Source organism: Genypterus blacodes, unplaced genomic scaffold (assembly GCF_046128005.1).
Source record: "Genypterus blacodes isolate CSIRO-AG114 ecotype Tasmania unplaced genomic scaffold, CSIRO-AGI_Gbla_v1 ptg000128l_1, whole genome shotgun sequence".
Lineage (NCBI taxonomy): Eukaryota > Metazoa > Chordata > Actinopteri > Ophidiiformes > Ophidiidae > Genypterus > Genypterus blacodes.
Window position 1 is genome coordinate 649,084 of NW_027466930.1, and position 27,413 is coordinate 676,496.

The 27,413-nt window shown below is 45.3% G+C and overlaps 1 protein-coding gene across 2 annotated transcripts in view; it reads left to right on the forward strand.

The window, feature by feature from the left end:
* The window catches only part of gria3b (glutamate receptor, ionotropic, AMPA 3b), a 65,388-nt gene extending 38,993 nt beyond the window's left edge, over positions 1-26,395 (forward strand). Inside the window, exons 5-15 of one of the 2 annotated variants that reach the window (XM_076162762.1) lie at positions 4,560-4,613; positions 5,451-5,612; positions 6,178-6,345; positions 6,748-6,852; positions 8,805-8,909; positions 11,453-11,659; positions 13,610-13,983; positions 14,447-14,645; positions 21,001-21,248; positions 22,034-22,148; positions 26,150-26,395. In XM_076162762.1, the coding sequence (XP_076018877.1) occupies positions 4,560-4,613; positions 5,451-5,612; positions 6,178-6,345; positions 6,748-6,852; positions 8,805-8,909; positions 11,453-11,659; positions 13,610-13,983; positions 14,447-14,645; positions 21,001-21,248; positions 22,034-22,148; positions 26,150-26,395 (1,983 nt within the window). Of the gene's footprint in view, positions 1-4,559; positions 4,614-5,450; positions 5,613-6,177; positions 6,346-6,747; positions 6,853-8,804; positions 8,910-11,452; positions 11,660-13,609; positions 13,984-14,446; positions 14,646-21,000; positions 21,249-22,033; positions 22,149-24,656; positions 24,772-26,149 lie in introns of both variants that reach the window. The other variant, XM_076162761.1, reaches the window with a different exon arrangement.
* Positions 26,396-27,413: the final 1,018 nt, after the last annotated feature.

Here is a 27,413-nt window from a genome sequence, read left to right on the forward strand (position 1 = left end):
CGATATTATAAAATAAAACAGTAAATCATATCTTATTCTCCTATACACCAAATGCTAGACTTTAACGTCAGGTACTTCATGTCATTGAAATACTATACAACAATTACACTGTTACTGATATGACATTAACTCTCCTTCACACCACATACCTGCCTGCAGCACAAGGATTTCATGCAGCATTGCCCAAAAATAAAGCACTTACTCATATCTTAGCATTCCTCTTAAACAAGCTAGATACAAGAAGAATTCAGGTACAACCCAAGATGTCTCCTGCGCACGTTCTCTGACCTTTGCAGTTGAAAGGTCCCGAACCCCTTACATTCAGTGAGAAGCTATGACTCTAGCTAAACGATTGCTTGCAGCCTGCGTTTGTTGCGCAAGGGAGCAAGATTCCTCAAGATTCCTCAAGATTGACAGGGTAAATGAAGGGACCAACACAGCATAAATGTAACGCTCCTCACGTGTAAGCAGCCTTACAACAACCCAGTCAGGTGTTGTTATCAATGCTTTTTTACGCCAGAAGCGAGAGAATTTGCCCCGATCATTTTCAGTGTCACTGAAAACAAAGTAGGTCCTGTTACTTATCTTTCAAAGCCATTTTTGGCACCGAAACATGGGAAGAATCCTGAGGCAGCTGCAGTGTCAGGGAATCGGAGAATGTGACTCCCTTCTCCCGAGATATAAAGTCTCAAATAGCTCTCGTATCTCCGAGCAATGACAGACATAATCATACGAACATGAGTCAGGTGTTCGGAAAATGTTTTGCATTTGGGGGAAAGCCAAACTTTTTCTTCCTTCAGGGGCATCAATCCAGGCCGCCGTGAACAGACGCACAGCCACTTCTGCTTGTTAATTAGAAAGTGCTCCACTAAGAGCAATACCACCAAGAGCAACGGAGCACAAATGGAGACGGAAGGAGACGATCGTCATTTTATGCCGAAGCACAGAACTGAAATTACCCTTCTGTCCCATTTTGCCTTCAGTGGAACATTGTGATGATAACTCATGATTACGGCGACACTAAATTATATGTAGCAGCACTTCATACAGCTTGTTTCCATTAACGTCCTGATAATACCACTATAATTGATAACCATTGTCTGCAGCGCGACCCGACTGTTTGGTTAGATGGGTTGTGTGTTTTGGTTCTTGAATTTCCATGATTCACGACGGGACTAGAAATAATTACGTCATAATTTTATCTCCTTTTATGAGCCTCTCTGAATAGAATGGTATTTACAAACTCTTGGGAACCTATCGTTGTCAGCCTCCCTCTGCCTTTGCTGCAGCCAACTCCGCAAACGGAAAGGTCAAACCTGGAGGAAAATGCTCTGCCGTTTATTGAAAATGTCTCGCTGTAGTTTTACATTTAAGGCCCACTGTCTGCTGGACTGAGCTAGCCTGAATGAGGGTGAAGTCAAGGTCATCCTGGTTGTCCGTCCCTATCAGGCTTTAAAGAAAACTCCAGTCAGAATTAGAAGCTTTTCCTTTAGCAGTGGGACAAAAGGTGGCGGAGCAGGGCAAACGGATCGATGAGTAAGACGAAAACCAGAAATACGATTACCGAGGGGTCAGACGACACACATTTTTTCCTTTCGCTGTCAGAGGGAGTTAGTGGGTTCGTGCTTATGGGTTAGACGTAAACATAGACGAGCCTTTATAGTCTTTTCTTATTCAAGTGTATGTATTTAAATGTTTGTGAATGGAGGAGAAACAAATGACTAAACCATTTTAATGCAAAATTGTGGGAGGCTTTGCTTTGTTTGTATCCATTTCATAGCAGGGCTGATTAGCAGTATCGTATTAGCATCGTCAAATGTCTATTACATTTGGACTGCTGTTTATTCATGACTACAAGTAGCCTTTCAACTCAGTCTGAATGATACACAATGAGTTTAATCACATTGATGAAAATTCATATTTGTCGCACAATAGAGAAAATTAGTCCACGCTTAATGTAAAGGCGGGCTTCAAATTGCTCCCCGAGTCAGAGCTTAGTCAATGTTGTTTCTGTAGTTATGACTCAAATAATGTTGGAGCCCAAAAGGAAATAGAATAGAATCGTATCTTAAAGATCGTTATCGCAAACCTGCGGTATCCAAGGGCTTTATGGTCAGTCAGCGATGCAGCAACAATGAAATCTGCTCATCTCAACCCGGGCTGGATCTTGCTCCCTGTCTAATTAAACAGCGTTGGTGTGTTCTGGCGCTGGTTCTGTCAATGCCTGTGCCATTACTGTCTTGCTGTGCTCCAGCCCAAGGTTGCAGCATGTTGGCGTTTGTTGCCAGACTGGGTATGAGCTCCAGACCGCAGGCAGGGGGGGGGTGTGGAGGCTTTTTTTTTTGCCCAGCTTCAGCGCAGGTGTGAGGAGGTGTAAGGCCACAGTCAAGGTTAGAGTGCAGAGAAGACGTGTGGAGCTGTGGGGTCTGTCCAAGAAAATGCAGCGGGTTGGAGAGTTTCCTGAAAAATGACTTCCACCGTAGCTCTGTGCAACTCTTACATCAGCTTCCACTGCAGCGAGGTGCTTTATTTTCCCGTCATTTATTTATTAGAAATAGATTGATATGGTTTAACACAAACTCCTGCTATTCCTGCATTAAAAGCTTCTCATTTTCCTCTTTGTTTCTGTGTCGTGTTTGCTCCGTCTGATGTCCTGCAGTGCTTGAGTGAAAGACTTTCTGTGTTTGTGCTCCCTTGTGTTTATAAAAAAATACCACATCCCTTTCAGACGTCCAAGCAGGAAAGAGAGTGGTTTTACTTTATTCTTGAAAAGAGGCTTTGTCTGAGCAAGGCTAATTGTCTAAAATATTGGACACAGGTCAGTCGAGGTTCAGCTATAGGCAGATCAGGGGGAAGGGGGTTATGATTTCAGCCGCGCCTGTTGGTTTGTTTGTTTGTTTGTTTGTTTGTTAGCAGGAGCTGACGTAGCCGGAGGCATCTGGGCTTGTTGGTTTAAAGACGTTACATGACTCATCCAAGTACCCGGCATTCATCCCCCCATCCTAGGGCTTGTGAATCTTCAGCTCACGTTGGAGTCATGTGAGGGTCATTGGAGTCATATATTTGCAGAGCTGCTTGCGTTGCATCATCGCCTTATGTCAGTCGATGTACATACAGACCTTTGCACATCTAAAAACACGCTGTAATGCTTTCTCTGGCGTAAATGTGAGATTGGATTGAAAAAAATAATTATTTAAATAAAGTGATCAATCAACTGAATGGCTTAGATGTCAATTTTATCGATTGCAAACATATGTAAACCAAATACGGTTCATCACTCAGATTATATACCACAGAAATTTACAGTCAGACTGAACCAGTTCTTAAGTTTTGCCTGACGATGCGTTTTATGAATGAATTTAATGCTTCCTCCACATGGAAATGAGAAAATATCATAGCAACAACCACAGGGTAAACACTAAAGATGATTAAATTCCCCAATAAATTTTTTTTATTTTTAATACTAATGCATTAGTTTGAATCAAACTAAATCTGGCTAAAATTATAATACTCAATCAATCAATATGTTCGATTTGGTCTTTATTAGAGGCATTTCTTTCTCTTTACATCAGCAGATTGATAGAACAACAAAAATCTGCTCTGGGCTTGTCCGGCCTTGGAGGAGGTATGCACCGATATGTGAGCCGCTCTAGTAGATTTTTTTCTTTCTTGCAGCTTAAGATGGGAAAGATAAAGGTTTGCATCACCGCCTCCTGCTAGGCGGGAATGTCGTAAATGATCCACAGTAACAAATATCAAACGTCCCTCTGCTAACACGCACACAAACAGTTGATAAACCCACAGTTTGTATTTGTGGAAGTGTCGGTGCCAGAACACGTGCAAACATGTTGATTTCGCTGTACACTTGCGTTGCCGTGTTTGTAGAACACTGATGAAAACTGAGACGTGGTTGTCAATGTTCTGCATGGCACCCACAACAGGCTGCAAGCTCATAAATAGCAGATGTCAGGAGGGCGAGGTGAAAACAGCGTCGAAGGCTGTAACATACAGAAAGCCAGGACAATTTAGAGTCCCACTATTGGATTTATCTCCAGGCAAGAACAAAAGACGGAAACAGCAGAAAATAAAAGGCAGCATATGGTCGGTACCTCAGTGATGGAAAGGCTTAGAACACCTCTTACTATTTTCAGACAGCCAGCGTGGGTTGAAACATGTTGTTATGCTTGGAAGGTGTGATAATTTCAAAGCTGAGTGAGATCTACATCTCGCCGTCTGTAAAGTCCTTTGAATTATTTTTCCTGCTAAATTTCTACCTCCTGTGCAACAGTTGTGGCAGACTCACATGCCTGGACCGCGGATTACTTCAAAGCCAGCGCAGCATTCCTGGATGTACTCCTTCCTTTATCATCCGCTCTGCTTTAATTAACGCTCTCTAATTTCTTCTTCCCTATTTTTGTTTCCATAGGCGGCAGCGCTTTGTTTGAACTCATAGCATCCTCCACTCGTGCAGGACTTAGCTGCATTTACAGGGATTGTTGTAGCCTCTTCTTAGCTCTCATCTCATGGATGGTTTACTGTATCGATGTTTCCTCCCGTAGGTTGTGACCCTGGGGAAGAACAGTCGTGGCTACCACTACATTCTGGCCAATCTTGTAAGTAATAACCGAGCCGATCCCAGGGGAGGAGGGGAACCTGCTGTTTGCTGCATGTGATGGGACTAAGCAGAGGACCTCTCCTCCTCGCCAGCAGAGACATGCATGCACAACGAGCCCATGCATTTTTATAGCCTGTTTGTTTCACTGGAAGTATTCAAATTCAAGTAGAAAGCAATGCCCTCACATATAAGCACATTTGTAAGGAAGCCATCTTCTCTTCCCACCCTGCTTGACCTTTTATGGTTATGGTTGAGTGTTTTAAGGGAGAGGTCAGCGCTACTTTAACCCCCTGATCCCTGGCTGCTGTTTCCCAGATTGTAGGAGCTGTTATTATGCAGCATTCAGACACCACGTCCTTGTGTCTGCACTTGGAAAAACAGACCAAAAAAAACTCCATCAATTTGACCATAAAAGAACTCCTTAGCTCCGGGGTGCAGAATGAAATTTAATGGCAGCTGGAGCGGCAGACTTTTCAATATGCATGACATAATGCTTCCTTTTTTTCTGTGCCAAAGCTGGTTTGATTCAAATATTTTGTCTTTCGCATGATCTGACATGAAAACAGCAAAGTGTCTGCTGACAAGTTGTTTATCTGCAAATGAATTCAAGGTCCGGCGCAAAGTGTGAAGAGAAACATTTCGCCAGAATGACAAACACATGATGTCGACTGGTGTTTTGATGGGTTCGCACTAAAGCGAGCCGGCTTGTCTCCGCTAACATGCTATGACGCACGCTCCAAGTTGGACCCAGAAAAGACCAAAAACAAATCAAAACAGATAAAATGTTACACGAGTGCCTTTTTTTCCTTCCCCCGTTTCCCTTCTGTCTTATCAGGGATTCGCCAATGTGAGTCTGGACAAAGTCTTCGCCGGTGGAGCCAACATATCAGGGTTTCAGATTGTCAGCCCAGAGAACCCCATTGTGCAGCAGTTTATGCAGCGCTGGGAGCGGCTCGATGAAAGAGAATTCCCAGAAGCCCGGAACACTCCACTGAAGGTACTAGGCCAGGGAGACTCTTCATTCCGTATGCAGACTGCAGCCATCATTCCCTCTGATGTGCTCTCTATCCATTCATCTCCTCTTCTTATCCTCTGTTTGCCTTTGTCATTCGCTCTTCCTCCATTCCCTTGTTTCCTCCTCTCTGCCTCGCCTCCCCCGCCCAGCAATCAATACATCGATAGGCAGTGCAAGGCAAGGTTATATCGCAGCTTCAATTTACATCTAATTAAACAATGATCAAGGAAGAAATGGATTTTGAATGGAATTTAATTAGATCCCGTCATGGTGCAGTGGTCAACAAACAAGTGGTTCAACCCCCAGTGGTGGAAAGGTCGAGCTAAGTTTGAGCAAAGGTGCGTGGGAGATAAAATCAGGTATTAATGCTGTGATCTCTCCCTAACTTTGATCTGAAACTTTTCACAGAGGTCCCGACTGTTGGACAAGCCGCCGTTTCTTTAATTAAATGGCTCTAATCGCACTTTTCCTTGATAAATAAGATGCCGATGATAACTCCTGCCTGCATGACTCACTTATCGACAATTATCTATTTGCATTTGTGCAGTACACATCAGCTCTCACGCACGACGCCATCTTGGTGATCGCGGAGGCCTTCAGGTACCTGCGGCGCCAGCGTGTGGACGTTTCGCGCCGGGGCAGCGCCGGGGACTGTTTGGCCAATCCTGCCGTGCCCTGGAGCCAAGGCATCGACATCGAGAGAGCTCTGAAAACGGTACGGTGTGCACAAGAGAGAGAGAGAGAGAGGGGGAGAGAGAGAGAGAGAGACTGGAAAGCTGATAACTAAAGAAAAGGCTAGAAGAAGTGAAGCAGAGATAGCGAGAGGAGAGTGTGATAAAGATGGGAAGTGACAGAGAGAAGCGAAGAGAGAGGAGAGCTGTTCTCCTCCCGCTGCCTGCAGATATCTTTGCAGAGAGCTCACTCAAATCCTCTCTCTCATTACCATAAAACTACATCTTTTATTAAAGCGTATCCAGTCTATCATTTGATTAACAGACTGTGCACTCTCCAGTAGCTCGGCGGACATGAGAACCTTAATACCAGCTATATATGCAAAGTGAAAGCTTTTACACGCCTCTCTGTGTCCCCCACACGCTTCTCCCCCCACACACACCAGGTCCAAGTGCACGGCATGACCGGAAACATCCAGTTCGACAACTACGGCCGGCGGACCAACTTCACCATCGATGTTTACGAGATGAAAACAGGTGGGCCCAGAAAGGTAAGAACGAGCGACGACCTCTATCATCTGCTGTCCGTCAAGTGTCAGAGCGCAGCCCGATCAAACCTTCTGCTCTGTAGCCAAACACAACCAACAGCTGGCAGACATCAAGCCTCAGTTCATTACTTGTCAAAGCCGTGGAACTGAGCCAAGACATAATTTTAAATGATTTATTGATCATCTGTCCTTATGGAGCAGAAAACTCAATGAATGTCGGCCACATGTGCCACGAATTCTGTTGGATCCATTTGAGAAAAGTGCAGCGAGCGAGCGGGGGAACATTTTCAAACAAGCCTTCACCTTCGCTGATTAAAGTGCCGATAGCCTTTGGAGTCAGGTGAGGCGGCGGTGGCGGCGGCGGCGGCAGCGAGTGATGTTGATTGCTGTTCCCCGTTAGCCAGCGGTGCTCTGCGCGTTGATGAGCTGTGTGAAGCATTATAATCCTCACAAATCACACACAGCCTGCGATTGTATATTGATAAAACTCCTCCGATTGTGCCACCGGACTGAATGATAATTTTTCGATCTTCTGCTGACAGTAATTACAATTTCAAATAGCCAATTGCTGTAAAGGGAACCCGAGATCTCTCCTGGCTCCTCTTCAGAACTGTGATTCCCCCTGGTACACTCACATTTTAACCAGTACCATGTGTTGACCTTTTGGTTTTATTTCATATCCTTGCCCAGCAGCTTTGCATCGCTGCTTGGCTGCGTAAGTGTGGGCTCTGTCAGATACGTCGTGTGATTACACCACCCGCGCCTCCAAAGCCCCGACGTCCAAACAGAGAGAGGGACAGGGAGAGGAGAGGGAGAGACGAGGCCAGGAGGGCGAGAGAGACAGAGAGAGAGAGAGGGGAAGGATGAGACAAGCTGGGCAGCATTTTGTCAAGACTTGGGGCCCCGGTCTCCCCAGTGACAGTTAGAGGATGAAGGTTCTTAGTGGTAAGTGTCAGCAGTGATGTATACGCTGATGTGTGTCCCAGCTGCTCGGGTGAGATCAGGACTCTGTGACACAGCTCCCCGCAGCCTCAACCTCCAGCCGCGCCGCACAAATATCATTAGCGGACGGCATTGAGATTCCGTGCGACGGCGGAGCATCACTCACTGCTGTAGCGCGACTCGGCCGTGTAGTTGAGAGCCTGCAGCTGGGGACGTGCGCTGCTTTCTAGCGCCTCCACTTGGCGGTGTCAGAGACCTGCACTGTCATACACCTGTCTGTCCCCCTGAACATTTAAAGATCTGAGAAAAAATGTGGACCATATGTGAGAGGGGGGAGGGGAACCCAAGCCAGCAACAGTTAGATTATTGGCAGCAACATATGCAACACGTTTCATCGTGAGCCAGAGCAGCCATTACTGCAGACGGGCAAACAAACACTTGACATTGGTTTGACTCAAGCATCTGCATAGCAGGAGAGAAAGTAAGTGCAATGGCAGAGCTGCAGAGGAGAGAAGCTGCGGAGGCACTGGCATATTATGATAAATTATTTAAGGTGTATGCAGTTCACAGGCCGCAATATCAATTATTTACCATCAAACCTGGGAAGCTGAAGGTGGGAGGCATTGAAGTCTTCCTCATCTACTGCACAGAGGAGCTGTTTTCGGTGATCCAAAGCAAAGATATATATCAAAACTATATGTGCATGCTTGCTTTTGTGTCAATATGAAACAAACTCCATGTTTAATTTAGAAACTTCTTGTTTATTCCACAGTGCTTAGACGACCGAGCCAGTTCTGACATTTTTATTATTTGCTCATCTGCTGCTATTTTGGCCCGACTTCAGGGCAGAGGCGGCCCCCCGAAGGCCTCTGGGAAATCCAGTGTTGTTCTAATGAGCCCAGCATTAAGTCAGTTCACAGGAACACTTAGATGTTTCCCCGTTTGAGGCTCGTTCACATCACAACACAGAGGGACGGGAGAGGTTATCACTCCGCTGTGCTTTCTCTTTGCAGATCGGGTACTGGAACGAGTACGAGAGATTTGTAAATATTATGGACCTGCAGGTTACCAACGACTCCTCAGTGGAAAACCGAACGATTGTGGTCACTACTATTATGGTACACTTTCCATGCAGTTTTAAATGTGTCACGTATTCTGCCACTCAAGGTCATTGTGTTGATTCCAGTGATTGATACATTCTGTCCTGGGCGGGTAGAACCACATCTTTTTTGTGTTGCTTTCCATCCACTCACTACACGTTGAAACAGTCAACCGTACCTGGAGTGTTTCAACTGTATCCGTGTGGGTGTCAAAGCATTTTGATTTTCCATACTTCAGTGGCCTGTCGTAGCAGTGACATCACAATAATGGTATAAATGATAATGGTTGACTCCATCAATTACAAAAGCATACAAACGCATACGTAAGTAGACCTGTCTGTCCTCATCAAGTAAATGTTCAATGACACTTGGGATAGACTGGCCGAAGAATGAATAGAGGATGACTACAGCAATGGTTTCTCGGGCCGGGCAAAACAAAAGAAGCAGTTTTGGAGGATGAATGAAAAGGTTTTCCTTGTTATCGTCTCTCTAATCTATTTTGTATTGCCCCTCAGAGTGTTCTGTGGTGAAGTATAACTTCTAGTCAATGATTTATGAAGGACACATTTTCCAAACCTAGTAAGATGGCATAAACATGATTTGTTTTAAATTGATTTCCCTGTGTTTACTCAAGTGTATTAGGCATACTGTATTGCTTCAATTTAAAAATGTATACGCTTTATAATGACATTAGAATTACCCGATAAAGCATAACTAATTAAGTCAAAATAACAAATAAAGTAGCATTGCATTGTAAGGCATCAGCCAGTATCACTCAGCAGCACGGAGACATCTAACATGTCAACATGAGGAATGCAGCCAGGAGGTGAAGCCGTGTTAACTCTTGGGAAACACTGAGTGGTTCTGAGACGAGGGGATACATTCAGCACAGAACAAACAAACCATTGCTCTCCTACTTGCACTCTAATTGTGTGTGGCTGTAATGACAATGCCTGCTCTCCTGAGCAGTCCTATTGTTTGATAATGATGATGTGCTTAGTTAAAAAAAAGACAAGCTGCACCAGAGGAAAAATAGCACGCTCTTGCTCTCCTCATGTAATTTTATTTATGGAGTATTTGCATTTTCTGGACAGCAAACAATGGCTTATTCTGTTTTATTTTGTCTATGTTATGTTTTGGAATGAAACAGCCTTTAACTGCGCATTGGTGCAATGTGCTTGACTATGTTGAGACACTATGGGCACTCTCTGATCCCTCTCCTGTCACTGGCATTTACTTATGAAACCCATTCCCATCCCCATCCCCACCCCACTCTGAGCTAACACACACCCAGCCTGCCCACCACTCCGGCCCCAGCAAGAGTCGCACCGGCGCTCTATTCTCGCCCACAAAAATAGAAAAGAGACCAAAAAAAGCACTCGCTCCTCCCCTTCATGCTGCTGACACATGAGAAGCGGTACAAAAGTGCAGCGCTAAGCATTGTGCTTACTGCTCACATTGCCATCCACACAACTGACGCGGCGGGCATAGTGCTGACACCAAACCAAGGCCCAGGCTCTTCATCATGAGGCACGGGTAACTTTGACGGTAGCAAACGCGTCGGCTCCTTCTGAAGGTTACCCTAAGTAAGAAATGTTATGTTAGCTGCTGAACGCTACATTAGCTGCTAACATAACGTTTTGATCAAGAGGCCCGTTTCACCGTGCGTGCATATGCGGGGCTGAAGCAGCACAGAACGTCTCGCGTCTCGGTTCTGTGCCCGTGTTAACAGGTCACACCTGAGCGGTGCAGGGGAGCGTCTCAGAAGCGTAATGCGAGCGGCGCAGAGATTTTACATTTCAAGTCTGATTCTGCAACCTGAATATGGTAAAACATCAGCTCGATGTAGCATAGATGTAATGATATCGATGTTATAGTACACACAGAGCGAATGACAAATACTATATCAGTATAGTTTGCTGTAGGCTGCAAAACAAAGCCCAAGCAACCAGAAGGAATACGATGCACAAGGGACACACACCCAATCCCCGTGTGCTCGATGCTGTGGGTCCCCAGCTGCACTGAGGAAAGCAAAACCACCAACAACCCAATGAGTTATATTACACGGAAAACTGAGTTTCCAGCACCGGGTCGCCGCGGAGCAATTCCCTTATTGGTTTCATCTCACCGGTTCAAATCACCAAAATGTAGCTCACCAGCAAAGTTGTGGGTGTTAGAGTGAACCTTTAACCTTCCCTGATGACGCCCCGAGTGTTGTGCTCGTGGGCTCTAAAGGAGTTTGGTGCATTGGGCTCGGTGTCGGTTAGCTGCCACGGCTCGATAAAAGCAACGCGACAGAGTCAATCACGCTGCTTCTATCAGAGCGTATCTGTGCATTTGTGAGCATCATCTCTGTACGCATGAGTGCATGGATGCAGCTAATAATATCTTGAATCTGTGTGTGTGTGTGCAAGTGAGTGAGTGAGTGAGTGAGTGAGTGTGTGTGTGGATGCTTAAGTGCACGGGCACATACAGTATGAGTGCATGTATGCATATTTACGTATGACTGAATGTGTGCAGGGCATGGGAGTGAATAAACCAGCGTGTGTTTGAATCAACAGGAAGCTCCTTATGTGATGTACAAGAAAAATTATATGCATCTGGACGGGAATGAGAGATATGAAGGCTACTGCGTCGATTTAGCATCTGAGATTGCCAAACATGTTGGAATTAAGTACAAACTGTCTATAGTAATGGATGGCAAGTACGGAGCCCGAGACCCCGAGACCAAGACGTGGAACGGGATGGTGGGTGAACTGGTCTATGGGGTGAGTACTGGGAGCCTCGTCTTCACTGATTACATGACAGTTTGCAAGGAACTTCAACATGAGAGGAGATCTCATTTTTCTGCCTTAAGGTCATCACCGACTCATTTTGAACTCATCAGCTCTCGACTAAAGTCTAGCGTCGACTCAGGTAGCTCGGCTGTGAGTGAATTTATCGAATGCGCCCTCAGGCATTGGGGAGTCGGTGATCATCTTGAGACGGAGAAAATGAAATCATTTCTCAGTGCTGTTCGTTACAATTAATCTCTCTTGCTCAGGCTTGAAAACTGTGCTTCTCTTACAGCCGAAACAAAGGTAGGTGCGTGAAAACAAGCGCTCCATATGGCAAACACACTGTAATCACTTTGATGAATGAAAAATTGTACGCCTTTGATGTGATTGTGTAATTACGTCCCAATTGTTTGATGTGTATGATGGATATGCCACATTGTAAAGTCACAGCTGAGAAAATCTGCCTCAGAATCAACAGCTAAACGGTGGTTTTTGCGGCTTGAAACTAGATCCATATGTGTTGCGCTCCATAAAGGTTGAACCTCCGTGCAACCGCCGTGTTTCACTCCCGACAGAGGCGGCTAGAGAGGAGGGGTGGGGGGTGCTAGAGCAACACCTCAAATCACCCCCCCCCCACACACACACACACACACCCACTCACACACCCTCCCCTCTTTCTACCAGGCCACAATTGTTCAGCAGGGGTGGGGGCAAAATACAAAATGCATGAGGGCAGAGGATTCCTCATCTGTTCAATTTCCCAACTATCAGCCGCAGAGATTGCCTGGTTTGATGTGCTATCGCCGACAAATTATCTTTCAAATGGGAAAAGTCCACCGCTCGCTGATAGAAAGAGAAAAAATATCCCCATCAAGCGCCTGTCAAGTCTTTCCCGCCCTGTAATTTTACAGCAGGTGAGCTGGGACTAATAGTTGTGTACATGTTGACCTTTTGACCAGTAAATTAATTTGATTTTAGTCGTCTTTTAAAGGTTAGGCCCGAGGCTGCTCTTTATTGCTTTGTTTCCCTCGCCATTGATTGAGTGCTGCTTACGCCTGCACCAGGATTAAATGGCTGTAGCCTCTCACGACGCGCTGTTGACAGGGTAAAGAAAGCAGTCGTGTTTATTGGCTCTATTTGTGCCGCACAGAGGTTTGACCTTGCGCGGAACGTTCTCTCTCTAGCCTGTCAACATATAAAAGGACCAAAACGTCACGCCAAGCGAGGCACAGTGGAGTCGCCGTGGCGTTTTGAAAGAGGGGAGCGGTAATTTGTTTAATCGCGTACGCGCCGCCGCTGCCGTAACGCTGACGTGATTAATTGTTTTCTCCTGTTCCTTACAAAGGCGCCCATTGTGATTCCTCCAAAGAAAGAAAAGAAAAGGGAGCGCCACCTCCTTGGACGTGTTTTGATAACATATTGCGATTCGGGCAAAAGGAGGGAGATAAAGAGAAACAGCTTGGAAAATAAGAAAGAAATAAGACGGAGGCCAAAATAAGCTCTGTGCTTTTTTGGAAATCCCGACTACTGAATGGCAAATGATGAAGAAACCTCAATTGGCTGAGATTACACAGACCTGAGCGGTTACTGACGAAAGATTCACACTCTGAGTGTGTGTAGATTTTACACAAAGATTTAAAACGTGACTCGGAACTACTCAAACCCTTTTTCCAAGCATCTTTTCTCATGATCCTCCTCCTTGTGTGTGTCCAGCACTGAATTCAATGAGTGTTAGCATTTCTTACCATGGAGGCGTCACTACCCTGCACAGTGAGTGACTGTGTGCCGCGGGTAGTGACGTATACATTTCCTCAGATGGTGTGTTACAGAGTACTGTGTGTTTCTCTACTGGCTGTCATTCACATATATGTAGAGTGGCCTTGTTCTCCATGCGAGTGGTCCTAACTAATGCTTGCTGTGCGTGTGCGTGTCTGTTTCCAGAGAGCAGATATAGCCGTTGCACCTCTCACCATTACTCTGGTTCGAGAGGAGGTGATAGACTTTTCCAAGCCGTTTATGAGCTTGGGCATCTCCATTATGATAAAGAAGCCCCAAAAGTCCAAGCCTGGCGTTTTCTCCTTCCTGGACCCGCTGGCCTATGAGATCTGGATGTGTATAGTGTTTGCCTATATTGGGGTGAGCGTGGTTCTGTTCCTGGTCAGTCGGTTCAGCCCGTACGAGTGGAACCTTGACGACCAGGATGAGGCCAAAGATCCTCAGACGCCCCCAGATCCTCCCAATGACTTTGGCATCTTCAACTCACTCTGGTTCTCACTTGGCGCCTTCATGCAGCAGGGCTGCGACATCTCACCCAGGTGAGGAACAACACAACAGAATACATTTATACTCCATTAAAATGTACATTGAGGAAGTAATAGCTGGTGAAACGTCTTGATTTTCTTTATCGTGCCGCCTTCCTTGTTTATTGCAGCGATTATTCGAGTAATTGAGTTTGACAGCCTTCATGGTTTCATCAATACTTCCTTTGAGCTATGAAATCATCCCAGTGATGAACTTTGACCCCAGTTGTTCTGCAGCCAATGATGAGTAGAGCTGGAGCAGTTATTTTACACCACGTGTTTAATCTCCTTTGGCCATATGCCGCCGTACAGCGTGCTGACTCAGCATTTGGTTTCTTTCTTGGGTTTTACAGGGGATTTCTGATGACTGTTACAGTTTGGACCATTAAACACAACTGGTAGATCTTGTGGTTGTTAGGCGCCACATGTCACCGTGTAATTAAATGTTGTTCTGCTGTCCTCAACATCCCTTCCTCAGATCTCTGTCGGGTCGTATTGTCGGGGGCGTGTGGTGGTTCTTCACCCTCATCATCATCTCCTCCTACACAGCCAACCTGGCTGCCTTCTTGACCGTGGAGAGGATGGTTTCTCCTATCGAAAGTGCTGAGGATCTAGCCAAACAGACAGAGATTGCATATGGAACTCTGGACTCAGGCTCCACAAAGGAGTTTTTTAGGGTGAGTGCAGCAATCAAGCTCTTGGGTTTCATGCAGCATCTGTCTAACAAGCCGGTGGATGGGTTTTTTCTTGCTCTCTGACAGCAAATGATTCGTAGGCAGAAATATTTGCGGCCGAGCCTGAGCACCACTTTGTACGACGTCCTTGATCAACCTCTGTTTTTTTCTTGCAGCATTTCATTTTGTACTTATAGCATGTGTGTGTGTTTTTTTCCCAGTGTTGGATTGCAGTAAATGAGGCATGTTGTCAAAGATGTGGCTCTTGAACTCTTATGACACAAACATGAAATTTATGCAGCAGGACTGCAGTGCGCAACCTTGAGGCTTTGGGGCTGTCAGCAGAAAGTGCGATAACAACTTGGAAGACTCAGAGGTGATAAAAAAACAGGAGCCTAATCAAAGCTTCTGCATTGGGCTCAAACTCTGAAGGGTCAGCTCCTGAAATATAATTAGCCAGCCGGCCATGGCAGGCAAATTGGCCCTGATGTAGGTCAAACAGAGCCGTCTGAAAGGCGTCGGGGACGGAATAAGCAATATGTCAGTCAGCATGAGGGACCAGTCGTGCAATTAAGTCATGAATTAACCAAAATCTGGAATTGAAGGTTATTAGCCTCTGAACTCTGACCACAGCCTAGCGAGTTGAAGTAAGCATCGCGCGGTGCAACGTTTGGTGCACGTCTCGGCTCATCTGCTGGTCCATGTCGTTGCGTGTGCCGCAGTAAGTTGAGAAAGAATTAATGGAAGAGCGTTGTGAGTGTGATGAGGAAAGGCAGCATGACAGGCTTTTATCTCACTCTCCCTCATTACTCATCAGCAGGAGAGAAACAATTCATATGTTTCACAGCTGCAGCCTGTTGGCAGAAAGCGCAATTCATTTGTATTACCCCTGGGTTGAATTGTTCACAACAAAATGGAAAATCAAACGCACATTCAGGCAAAGCACGAGGAGAAGCCGTCTAGATTGTGGTATTTAGACGACCTTTGTTTCCTCACGTTCCAGTCTCAACACTTCCAAACTCTGAGAAGATGCTGTGAGAAGCTGCTTCTCTCTGCTAACATGACACATGATTTGTCTGACACGTTATTCTCCATAGAACAGGCAACAAAATTGTCATCCAGAGACGCTACACACAGGTGTGTGTGTGTGTGTCCGTGTCACAGAGCTACAGATTAGCTATACAGCCTGACAACGGAGTCACCACAACTCTGCTGCCGGAGCCATCTGAGCCATCGGAGGTCTAGGAGTCGCAATTTTCCAGCATTCCGTCTAATGAGCGTCCTAGTTCCGTCCTCACTCCTCAACTCGGCGCAAATGACACGTGTGAACCGCGACTCCAAGGGACTTTTAATTAAAACTGCAGAGGGCTGACAAGATTAAAAAATACACTGATTAAGAAGAGTTCAAGTCCCCATATTCGTTCTGTTTTTCAGGAAATACATTTGGGCCTAATTAGAGCCACACGGCATCAGCCAGCTGGAAACTTTAAATCAGGTCTGATGTTTCAAACAAGATACATGTCACCATCTCTGACACTCGGGCTTTAAACACTTTAAAAACTTAATGATGTCACCTGGCCGATGATACAAAGGCCGGCTAACATGTGGTGGTACAAATTTGAAGTATTTTCTGCTCTATTTGTCGTCTTACGACACAGAAACACGAGTGTGGAGTGTAATTATCTTCAAATATGAGATACAAACTAGAACCTTTGAATGTGGTTGAGGCAAATTTTGACTTTAATAGCGAACGCAGAGTAAAAATAATTGCTGTTGTCATGTGAAAACCACAAAACTCCAATTCGGGTTGTTTTCATGTTCTGGCTTCAGTTAAAAGATCACGGCGGTTTGAGACCTCCAAGCTCAACAAAACCTTTCCAAAACCACTAGATCAACTCAAAATAACCCGCCGCCGTCCAGCTGCAGGCGTGCGTCTACTGAACATCCTGAGGTGTACGTTTCCCTGCCCGACAGCATTTACGTCTTCTCCTCTGTGTCTTCCTTTGGTGTGAGGAACAAATCTAAGCCGTTGCTGGAAAAGGGGAATTTTCCACAAAGAGGGGTGTTAGCGTAGATCCCAGGAAAGCCCCAATCCGGCTGCTCCTCTGCCGAGTGGGACAGCTGGCCCGCAAGTGCGTCGCCGTGGGCCCGGAGGAAGGCTCGAACGGCTCCAGGCGCTTGGCAGCTCGGCTCTTCCCGCACTTTGGCTTCACTCTTCCCCAGACTATCCCTGCCGCTTCCATCTCCCTCCTGCCTGCCTGACACTCACTCTACTTCTTCGAGACAGTGTGGGATAGTTTTCCGAGTTGGTTTCCAGGGAGTTCTGCGGCGTGGACGTGCTTGTCCCCCCTTGATGAGGTTTCGCTCCGTCTAAAGATTCGGCTCGCTCACAGTTTGAAAATGTACAATGATGAAGGAGCCGGATCGCAGTAAAAGGCTGAGATGATAAAATGAGCAAGATGTGGCTGTTTAATTGCGTGTAAAGACTCGGGTGAGCCCATCAAAGACAACCGCGCTGCTGTCCCCTCGTGCGCCTCATTAAGCAGCGGAACAGTGAAAGAATGATAATTGCGGCGGGAAACGGGAGCGCACCGTCGTTTCTCTTCCTTCCAAACGTTATACATCACCTCCAACCTCAGCGGTAAGCGTCATGCATCTTCCCGATCAGCAGGTGCGGCAGCGACATTGACGGTGACGGGTCGAGCGCAGTCACCAATACATTTTACTAAGCGTGAAAATCAATTTCACGTCTCAGCTATTGCGCCGCAGACAGACAGAGTATAGATCCCGCGCGCTGCGACACAATGTTTAATAAGCCGCCTTTTTATGCAGAACACACCTGCATTCAATCGGGGGCTGCGGGAGTCGATGCGTCTTCAAAGTCGAAACCAGCTCATGACGCCGCTCCCTGGGCTCTTGTCACTTCATGTTACAACACAGCGGCGAGTAGCGGGAAAGCTCGCCTACAACAAAGATTAGACCCCGGTTGCATGAAAGGAGGAAGCTGACAAAAGCGATGATGGGATAGCGCAAGATATGCATAACCTCTAAGGGGGAGGCAACTCGCTCCCTGCGTCCCTGTCCAACTTTAGATGAGCAGCAGCAGCAACAGCAGCAGGCAGGGACGCAGCGCTATTGGAGTCCAGTAATAAGCATCAAAGACACGGCATTGGTATTCAAGGCGTGCGGCGTGGCACTTCAATGACGAAAGTACACCCCCGGAGCCTCAACTTTCATTCCTGCACGCAGCAGATACAGGTAGAGGAGAAGAAGGGATGACCAGAGAGGCAGAGGAGGGCGAAGTAAGTAGGTGTGCGGTGGCATTTAGATACTCCAGCAGCAGAGCGTATGAGAGCATTCGTAATAAAAGCGTCGGGCAGAAGGCAGAGTGAAAAACAGTGCGTGGTTCGAAGGGCAGCGGAGGGAGGTCTGCAAACGCTGTGGAAGTCCCAATCAATACAGATTAAGTGGTTATTTAGGACGAAGGGGGCGATTTCGTTGACTCTAATCGCTCGTCCTACCTCAGACGTTTTAACGACGATGAGACAACAAAGCCTCTGATATAAATTAAGCAACAAAGTAAGAAGTAAGAGGCTCGGGCCTGTGCGTTCACGAGCCACCTCTGAAAGCACGGCACACTTGAACACAACGTGAAATCCTTTCGTATTTCAGGACATCTCTCTCTCTCTCTCTCCCTCTCTATCTCTCTCTCTCTCTCTCCCTCTCTATCTCTCTATCCCTCTCTCCCTCTCTATCTCTCTATCCCTCTCTCCCTCTCTGCATACATTAGCGGCTGCGTTTGCGTCTCCCTCCACCTCTAATTCTCCCAAGAAGAATAATAAGCGCCCACCTCTCTCTGTCTGGCTTCACACTCACCTTGTCTTGCTGAGGGCAGCACTAACTGCTTCCCCCTGTCTTCACTCCCTCCATAGCTCATCTGAGGTCATCGCTCCTAGAATAACAGACCCGAGTCTATGATTATTACAGGACAGCCAGAAGCTCTCTGACACATTTCAACAGGAACACCTACAGAGATGATGTAACCGTGTAGCCTGGGTAGGAGGGGACGCTGAGTTCGCCCGGTTACTGTATAGGTGCTTCATTATAACTGCAACAACATAACATTAATGCGCAGGAGGAAGAGGACAGAGGAGGAGGAGGAGGAGGAGGGAGACGTGCTCGGCCTTAATGTACCTTACAAAGCATGGCACCTTGTTTCTGTTCATTTCATACAATGGCTGTCAAATGTGGCCACTCCTTCCTAATTGGTTGGCAGCTCGTTTAGATAGCAGCGTGTTCCAACAGGGTGTTAGGACGAGCCACGTGCATGCAGCTGTATTTATGGCGCTGGGCTATATAATTGCTTAACAAATTGTCTGTTCATTACTGATGATGGACTTTTCCAGTCATTATTCCCTAATTGAATTTTAAATGACCACCGAAGACCAGAATGTGAATGATTACGTTTTAAGAGGGAACAGATTTGACTTTCAGCGTGTTATAGTGTGTGTGTGTGTGTGTGTGTGTGTGTGTGTGTGTGTGTGCGTGTGCATGTGCGTGTGTGTGTGTGATGCAGCAGCCTCTGTAATCACACACTGTACTGTATTGCACTCCTTCGCCACATGCATACATCCACAGCTCGTCTTCGTCGTGACTTTAGATTGAGAAGAATCCGCCTGTTTAGGTTGTGGAGGCGCCCCATCCTCCCTCTGATATTGATGAATTGACTTGGTGAAGCAGCGAGGCAGCACACTCTGTCGTCACTAATCAATGCCCAAATCCATTCTTTTATTCTGGTTTGAGGAGGCGTGTGCGGCGCTCTGCCTCTGCCGAGCAGATGAGCTCGCCGGTCTTCGGAGGGCGGAGGGGGGGGAGAGAGAGATTGTCCTCCACACTAGTGTCCTTTTAAAGATGTCTGACACATGCAAATTGAACACATTTAACAAGATTGTCAGCAAAAAAACATCACATCAGTCCGCTTTTCCTCATCTATTGTATTTGCATGAAAATAAAATGGTCATCGCTCCAACTTCAAGGCTTTTTCATCAAAGCGGGGGAACATTCATCATGCTGACTTTTTAATTTGCGTTATGTGGCTGTCTCCTCTCATCCTCACCCCTGGCCTGATGCACCATGACAGATGCCTACAAACAAACTGTATATGATTATATAAAGCCAGTGAAGCACTTTAGATATGTCAAGGTTAATGCTTTTGTTTATTAATAGTGAGGCATTGGAGGTGGATGTGTACTTGTTAGGGGGCTTTTACCAATTCAGGCTTCTGATGAGTCTGTGGACTGATTAGCATGTTTGGACATGCAAAGTCACCGAGCTGTCCATCTGCAACGCGGCTTACCCAAGTGTGCTTTAGCCTCGGCTCATAATGCGGCTTTGCTATACTGGATCTATGGGATACGGAGGCATTACTGTGTAACCTATCGCGTTATTACTTTGCAAAGTATGGAAAAAAAACAACACACTCCACAGCTTGTCCATAATCCAAAATGTATTTCTGAATGTGCACACACACTGCGCAGCTCTGGAACTGGCTCATCGCTGTTTGGACCGAGATCTGTTCAAAGTGTGGGACGCTTATGCCAAAATAAATCCAGCGGCGATGAATAATTTAATTGATCCTTATTATAGATAGAGACCGACTCTGCCAGATTCAGCAGTCATGCAAAGCCTGACCCCCAAATACAGGGAAAGCATCTGTGTCGCTTTGTGATGGGCTGCTGTGTGCGTGTGTGTGTGTGGGTGGGTGACCTGCTTTGCTGCTCAGTGAGTCACAGTTAAGACCTCGCATCAAAGATACACACTATTACTGCAATAAATGGATGGCAATAAATTCTGCAAGTTAAACAGACGATAAACCAAAGTCACCGACGCATGTGGACATCAAACCTCCATCTGAATCTATTTATATGGAAGATGGTTTACATAAGCACCCCAATCGATAAGTTACTTTACGCCAGAGTTCCAACAGAGTTCTAATTTGCATAGGGTTACAGGTGACGTTTGATCCTGATTCAAACTGAATTTCAGCCTCGAGCAGCAACATTTCGACATCACATTTATTCTGATGAAGGAAAATGGATTTTGTGACTTCTTGTACTTCATGATCCCGTAAAGGCCCAAAGGTTTTTCCAGAAGCCCCACAGCTTTACTCCCTGGAAGTATTTATAGATATCACACGGCAGGATTCCTAGATGTCTATGAATACTTCACCATACCAACGGAGTATCCCCCATCCCTCAGTTGATCATCAAGTACAAACGTAGACCCAAGATCCATTAAAACACGTTTCCCGCTTGACCCCGACGTCTAACCTCTACTCTTCTTCTCTCTTTCTGCACAGCGGTCCAAAATAGCAGTGTATGAGAAGATGTGGTCATACATGAAATCCGCCGAACCCTCGGTGTTTGTTAAGACCACGCCCGATGGCGTAGCCCGGGTACGAAAGTCAAAGGGCAAGTTCGCCTTTCTCCTCGAGTCCACCATGAACGAGTACATCGAGCAGCGGAAACCGTGCGACACCATGAAAGTGGGAGGGAACCTCGACTCGAAAGGCTACGGTGTGGCGACGCCCAAAGGCTCAGCATTAAGGTGGGTGGGATAATATAACAATATCCTCCATGTTGTTATAGTATTCCACCTACCCTGATGTCCCCTTGTTGTCATTGTCTTCCTTCTCTTGTTTGTTTATGGACACAGAGGTAACGGTAGTATGTCTTTCAATGCACTTGGATATCAAGGTTAATGTGATGGTGTTTCTGCTTATTCTTTGACATGCAGTATGTGTGTGTGAACGTTGTTGACTTATGTTAGTAGAAGCAAATCCAGATAATAAGGTTAAAGCTAACAATCATTTCTCATATTTATGTCTTTTCTTCCTCACTGTTGCTTTTCTCTCTCTCTCCTCCGATCTCTCCTCCTGTCCTGTGTGTCGTCCTACCTGACTGTCGTGTTGTCACTTTTAATTTAACAGTTCAATGGTTTTTCAATTTAGCCTTTAAAAGCTGCGCTGTCACTTGTGACGAATGTTAATTGCATGATGTTTTGTTGTTGTTACTTTTCTTCTCAATGACAAGTGTCCCCATCCCGCACACTTCAGTTCTAAACAACGTAACCCTTCATGCCACCTTTCCAATATTTAACTCTGTCTTTACCTGATCAGCCCCTTTATCTCTCTCTATTCCTTAAATTCTCAATCAATTTGTCCTTTTCCTCGACCATTCTGATTAACAGTTCTCTCTGCATAAGTCCCCTTGCTTTAACCGTGGTAGTCTCTCTACCATTACCAAGTCTTGCTATCATTACGATGCTACGTTTGCCTTAGATGTCTCACAGACCTGTGCATTTTCTTACAAGTTATGTTTTATCGTTTCAAGAAATGCTGTTAACCTGGCAGTTTTAAAACTGAATGAGCAAGGCCTCTTGGACAAATTGAAAAACAAATGGTGGTACGACAAGGGAGAGTGCGGCAGCGGGGGAGGTGACTCCAAGGTCAGCCTCGATGTCACCACAATCGGGTACTATAGTGCAGAGTAATCGGCAACGCTGTGACCACAACCCAACCATAACCACGGCAACTGTCCATCTCCCATACCCCCCTCCCCCCAATCAACCCTCTGCTTCCCCGCTGAGGCAGACTGCCAAATTAACTGTAGAGTCTGAAAAGGCATTCTTACAGCTCAGATCGAACCAAGGAACCTTCTGTTTGACCAACAAAGGTATAAAAAATAGAGTTTAAAAGGTTTGACTGCAGAATTGTGGCCTCACGTATACATTTCTAGTATAGATGATGCAGGCACAGGTAACAGGGTTTTGTGTAGCTCTGAGGTCTGACATCAGCTATATGATGAAGTCGCAGCGTATGTCTCAGCCATAACCGCCAGCCTTCCCTCATTAAGTCGGAGCTAATCCTAATGAATACGTCGTCACACAGCTGCCTGGCATGATACATCCATGACACTGGGCCCCCCGGAAGCCACCAGCGCTGAAAATCAAAATGATGGGTTCTCCTTAATGACAGAAAAAAACACTCAAAATGGCTGCTGCTGAGCCGAGGGGGACAGGAGAGCGGGGGGGACAGCGGTGTCTTGTAGGGAGGAGACACTGCAGGCGAAGACGAGAATTCTAATTAAAAAATTGGAGATGGAACAAATCGACTGTGACTGACTCCACTATTTGTGATTCCGACAGTGTGAGGCATCACTAAAACCAAGCGGCTGCCCTCAGTGAAGGAAGGCCACGGCTCTACCTCATAAAGGAAGAGAAGACAAACTTTGAGTCTGTCCCTCTGGCTGTGATTGGTAGACTGTAAACAGATCCAAAGCTCTTTACTCCACAGTGTGTCCTTAAACGCATCGCCAACCTATCCATGTAAGGCAACAGCATTGTATTCTTTACAATTCAAGTGATTTTATTGGAAAGTGACATCTCCCGTGAGGAGTTAGTGTCTTATTGATTTGACTGAACGATCAATCCAACATGTTCGATACAGATCAAATAATGTCTCTCCAGCTCCCTGTACTTTGTTTCAGAATAGGATTGGAACATTCCTTACATGATCAAAACTGAAATATTGGACAGTGACTGAACTCAGTCAGAGAACATCTCCATTAGTTTCCATACTTGTGGCTGAGGAGGCGTATGAGAGGAGCTCCTGATGGTTTCTCAAGCACAGGTTCTCGGCTCAGCGAGGCTCTCAGGATTCAGTGGAAAGGCCCGATTAGGCGGAATAAAGCGGCCTAGAGCACTCGCTGCCAAACAGAGCTTTACGTGGCCTCTTCCTGCATGCTTCCTTACAGCTCTATGTTCCCGACAGACATCACGAGAGACACACACATGCACGGCTCTCTTTCTGCCCTTAGGCACAACACAGTGCAGCCTAGATTGAGTTTCAGACACAGAGCGTGTTACAGGGTAATTGCATTGTTAATCAATGTCTCTCTCTGCCAAGACAATGGTCTGGTCTTCACAGTCTGCTTCTCAAGATTGGCTATGAGGGATATACAGTGGTGTAATCTTCTCTCAGTGCATTATGCATTGCCTGGATCCCCTGGAGGGACATTGTTCCCCAGGAAGAGTCAGTTCACTCATTTATTGATGCACTATTTTTCTTCACTTTCAATTTGCTTCTCAGTTTTACGCCGGCAAACTGAGATTGATCTTATCCACAAATTACCTGCGAGGTTAGTTTATGAGTGGAAAGTGTGATCTTTCTGCTGCTTTGCAACAGTTACATCTTTGATTGTTGCCATTTCTCTTGATCCACAATTACCACACAAGCGCAATAAAATGCTTTTATTTGGAAATGAAACGACTTTCATGAGAGAAATTTAAAGACGTTGAGGAGGAAGAACACAAGGTTATGCAGCGATAAATATGAAAGGTATGATTCAGATATTTTAATTAAGTCGCGTAGCTTTGTGGGTTTTAGTTGGAGACGCTCATCTGACACTAATCTCCTGTGTAAGTTGGAGCGAAGGTTTCCCGACAGAGACGTTGGCGTTAGACATAAGAATTAATTGGGCCTTCAATTGTTTTGATATGAAATTGCTTATGAAACAACCATAATGGGCCACATCCACTTTAACTTCATCACGTTTGGATAAAGTGAAACCAACGAGTCGACCTGTTTGCCGACAGGATTCTGTCTTCCTGTTTGTTAAGAGAAGGCTCCTGTTAGACTGAGAGTGTAAGAACGCAGCCCCCCCTTCACCTCCCATACCAGTTTGCCTTTTGATATTCATAGACTTGCAGATTGTACCGTCATGTACCTGCTGGTCGCCGCGTCAACAGCGTCTGCCGATTACTCAAAGCGATACGGGCAGGTCCTGGCTTTAGAATAGGGGTTCTAAAGGTAACAACTAGAATGCCTGCGTGTCTCTGTGATGTTGACAGCCAGGAGCCCTGCTTTATCGCTTTGTCAAGTATGTAGTAGTTTAAAAAGTTGAATAACATAAAATAACATAATATAATGTTATTTATGTTATTTCCCACGTGAAGAACTCCTGTAAACCTTGCAGTATTGAAACTCAGTGAACAAGGCATCTTAGACAAGCTGAAAAACAAATGGTGGTACGATAAGGGTGAATGTGGAACCAAGGACTCTGGAAGTAAGGTCAGTCGCTGCAGGTCTTTTGTACTGATTCCAAATTGCATTTTGACGTATTGTTCATATGCAAAACAAGATTTCTCTAACATCTAGTTTACATTTTGTTAATTTGCTACACATACTTTTCTTTCACACTTTTTTTTTTTTTTTCCCGTCCTGCCACAAATTGATTGATACTGTTAAGCGTTTGTGGCGTTAACAAAAGGCACAATTTCCCCAAAATTCACCTTTTTTTATGCCATTCAGACACTTTTTGATTCCATTTGAAACATAGAATCTCACTTTTTTCTCTCACTGTAATGCTAACGCTGTGGGGGGAAATTGTAAATGTGCCTCACAGTTAATCTCAATTTATTCAATTCTTACAATTCTTACAATTGTTGATATATCTATCTTTTTGTTTTTTGCTCATTTTCACTCTTTGACATTCATGACTATTTGACCATTATGCTGCTGTTTCTATTTACCAAACTGTTAATGAAAATTTGATTTATTTATGTTCTTACTAGTTTGCATAGAGATGCGTCTATTAGATTCTTGGGCCTCCTGTGGTGTGATGAACAAGCTGAGCCTCTTATTGTGACGACTTACCCAAATTCAACTTCCCTGAGCGGAGCGAGCGCCGCGGGGCGTCCTCTCAATCTTACAGCTGCTTTGGGGTTGAGATGGAGGCTCAGTTTGCACATTACAAGAAGTCGAGGAATGTAATAAACCAACGATTTAACCCTCTGAGTCTCAGAGTAACACAGGGTAGGATTGCTAGACGGCCTCCTCATAGGGTTAAACTGCAAATAGTAAAACTCTAATGAACAAATTTTTACTGAATATATTTGGTAGGTAAGCAACAGCAAAATGGTTTGATCTTACAAATATAATAATTGAGCTGCCATCCATTCTATATGAATTTGACTGTACTGTATGACATTGTTGCCTTGAAAGTTATACGTACATGTCGCTAAGGATTGCACAGGCCAGGGATTATCAGAGCTGTTGACCTATGCGATACTGACCAGCTTCCTCACATGGTCAAGAGAGTTAGACTTACTGCACAGAGGAGGGAGAGGCACTGCATTCACCTACAGATACAGCAGAGAGACACTTTGATATGCTTTGTTTCTGTAATGTAGAATGCTAAGGATCCTGGTTAGATCAGTGTGAATCATAGGAGTCAGGCCTTAGCAACCTCTCTACATGATGGATTTCTGTTGCCTAGACAGCAGCTGGTAGCATCCACGATCTGCCTCAGGGAGCCGTAGGGATTTTTACTTTAACTGTGGCTAAAGTCAGGTTTATGTGAGGCTCAGTGTGAAGGACTAGGCTGTGTTTGCTCTGCTGTCCTTCCTCCACTGCAAAACCCTTAACTGTGTTCTTCACTTTCCCCCAGGACAAGACAAGTGCTCTCAGCCTCAGCAATGTGGCTGGGGTCTTCTATATTCTGGTTGGCGGGCTGGGGCTCGCCATGATGGTGGCTCTGATAGAGTTTTGCTATAAGTCACGGCAAGAAACCAAGCGGCTGAAATTGGCAAAGAATGCTCAGAATTTCAAGCCGACTCCCCCGACCAACACTCAGAACTTTGCCACATACAGAGAAGGCTACAACGTGTACGGAACCGAGAGCGTTAAGATCTAGTGGTACGTCTCCTCTACTCGCCGCGCTCGTAAATCATTCAGCTTCCTGTCATATCACATGCAATCAATTATTCATCCGTGTGTTGGCTTTTGCTGCGGCTCCTTGTGAATTTGTTTATGGCTGTCATGTTGGACACAACAGAACACGCAAAGCCAATCACATGGAGCTCTGGAGATGGTTGTTTGTGCTGCAACGTACAGCTGTGCAGATCTGTGCCCCAGGCGACACGCTAAGGCCAGATTACACCACATTAAACAAATTACAGCTGAATACTGTTTGTATTGGGATGCGGCGTCATAGAAACGATGCATGTCACAGAAAATTGAAAACAAACAAAATATTTCATAATGTAGTATCATATTTTTCTAGTTTAGAGAAAAATCTAAAAATGTGCAACAATGACTAAAATATGATTAAATTATTGAATCTTTCCCACACAGTTCTGGTGTTAAAGTAAAATTGCATTTATCCTAGACAGTGTGAAAAAATGTATAAAACATCAAATGAGTTGTTTGTTGAAGAACATTTGCTCATCGCTTTCATAGCACAACTGCACACAACGGATCATAGTAATAAATATGTTCTTAAATGTCATTTCTTGCTGCTCAAAGCTACAGAATGTGACAGCCCTCTGCTATTGCGTGTGCGTGTGTGTGTGTGTGTGTGTGTGTGTGTGTGTGTGTGTCAGATTATAGGATGAGTCAGATTCTGTGGCATTTAGCTTTAACATTTTAAAAGAGATCTCAGCAAACTGATAAGATAAATTAACAACTACTAAGTACAAACGTGCTGCTCTGATTCTAATCTGAGCCTGTCAACACAACATACTATGTCTGTTTACAATAAAACGTGTAGATATTTATAGGTGTAGATAGAAGTGTACTTCATCCAATACTGTACCTCGGTATAATTAGCAGATTTATATGTTTGATTAACTATTTATGCAGATTTGAGTTGCTGTGTGTTTGTGTGGATTTCATAGTAACCTCGTCTCTCTTCTCTCTGTTCAAACAGGTTT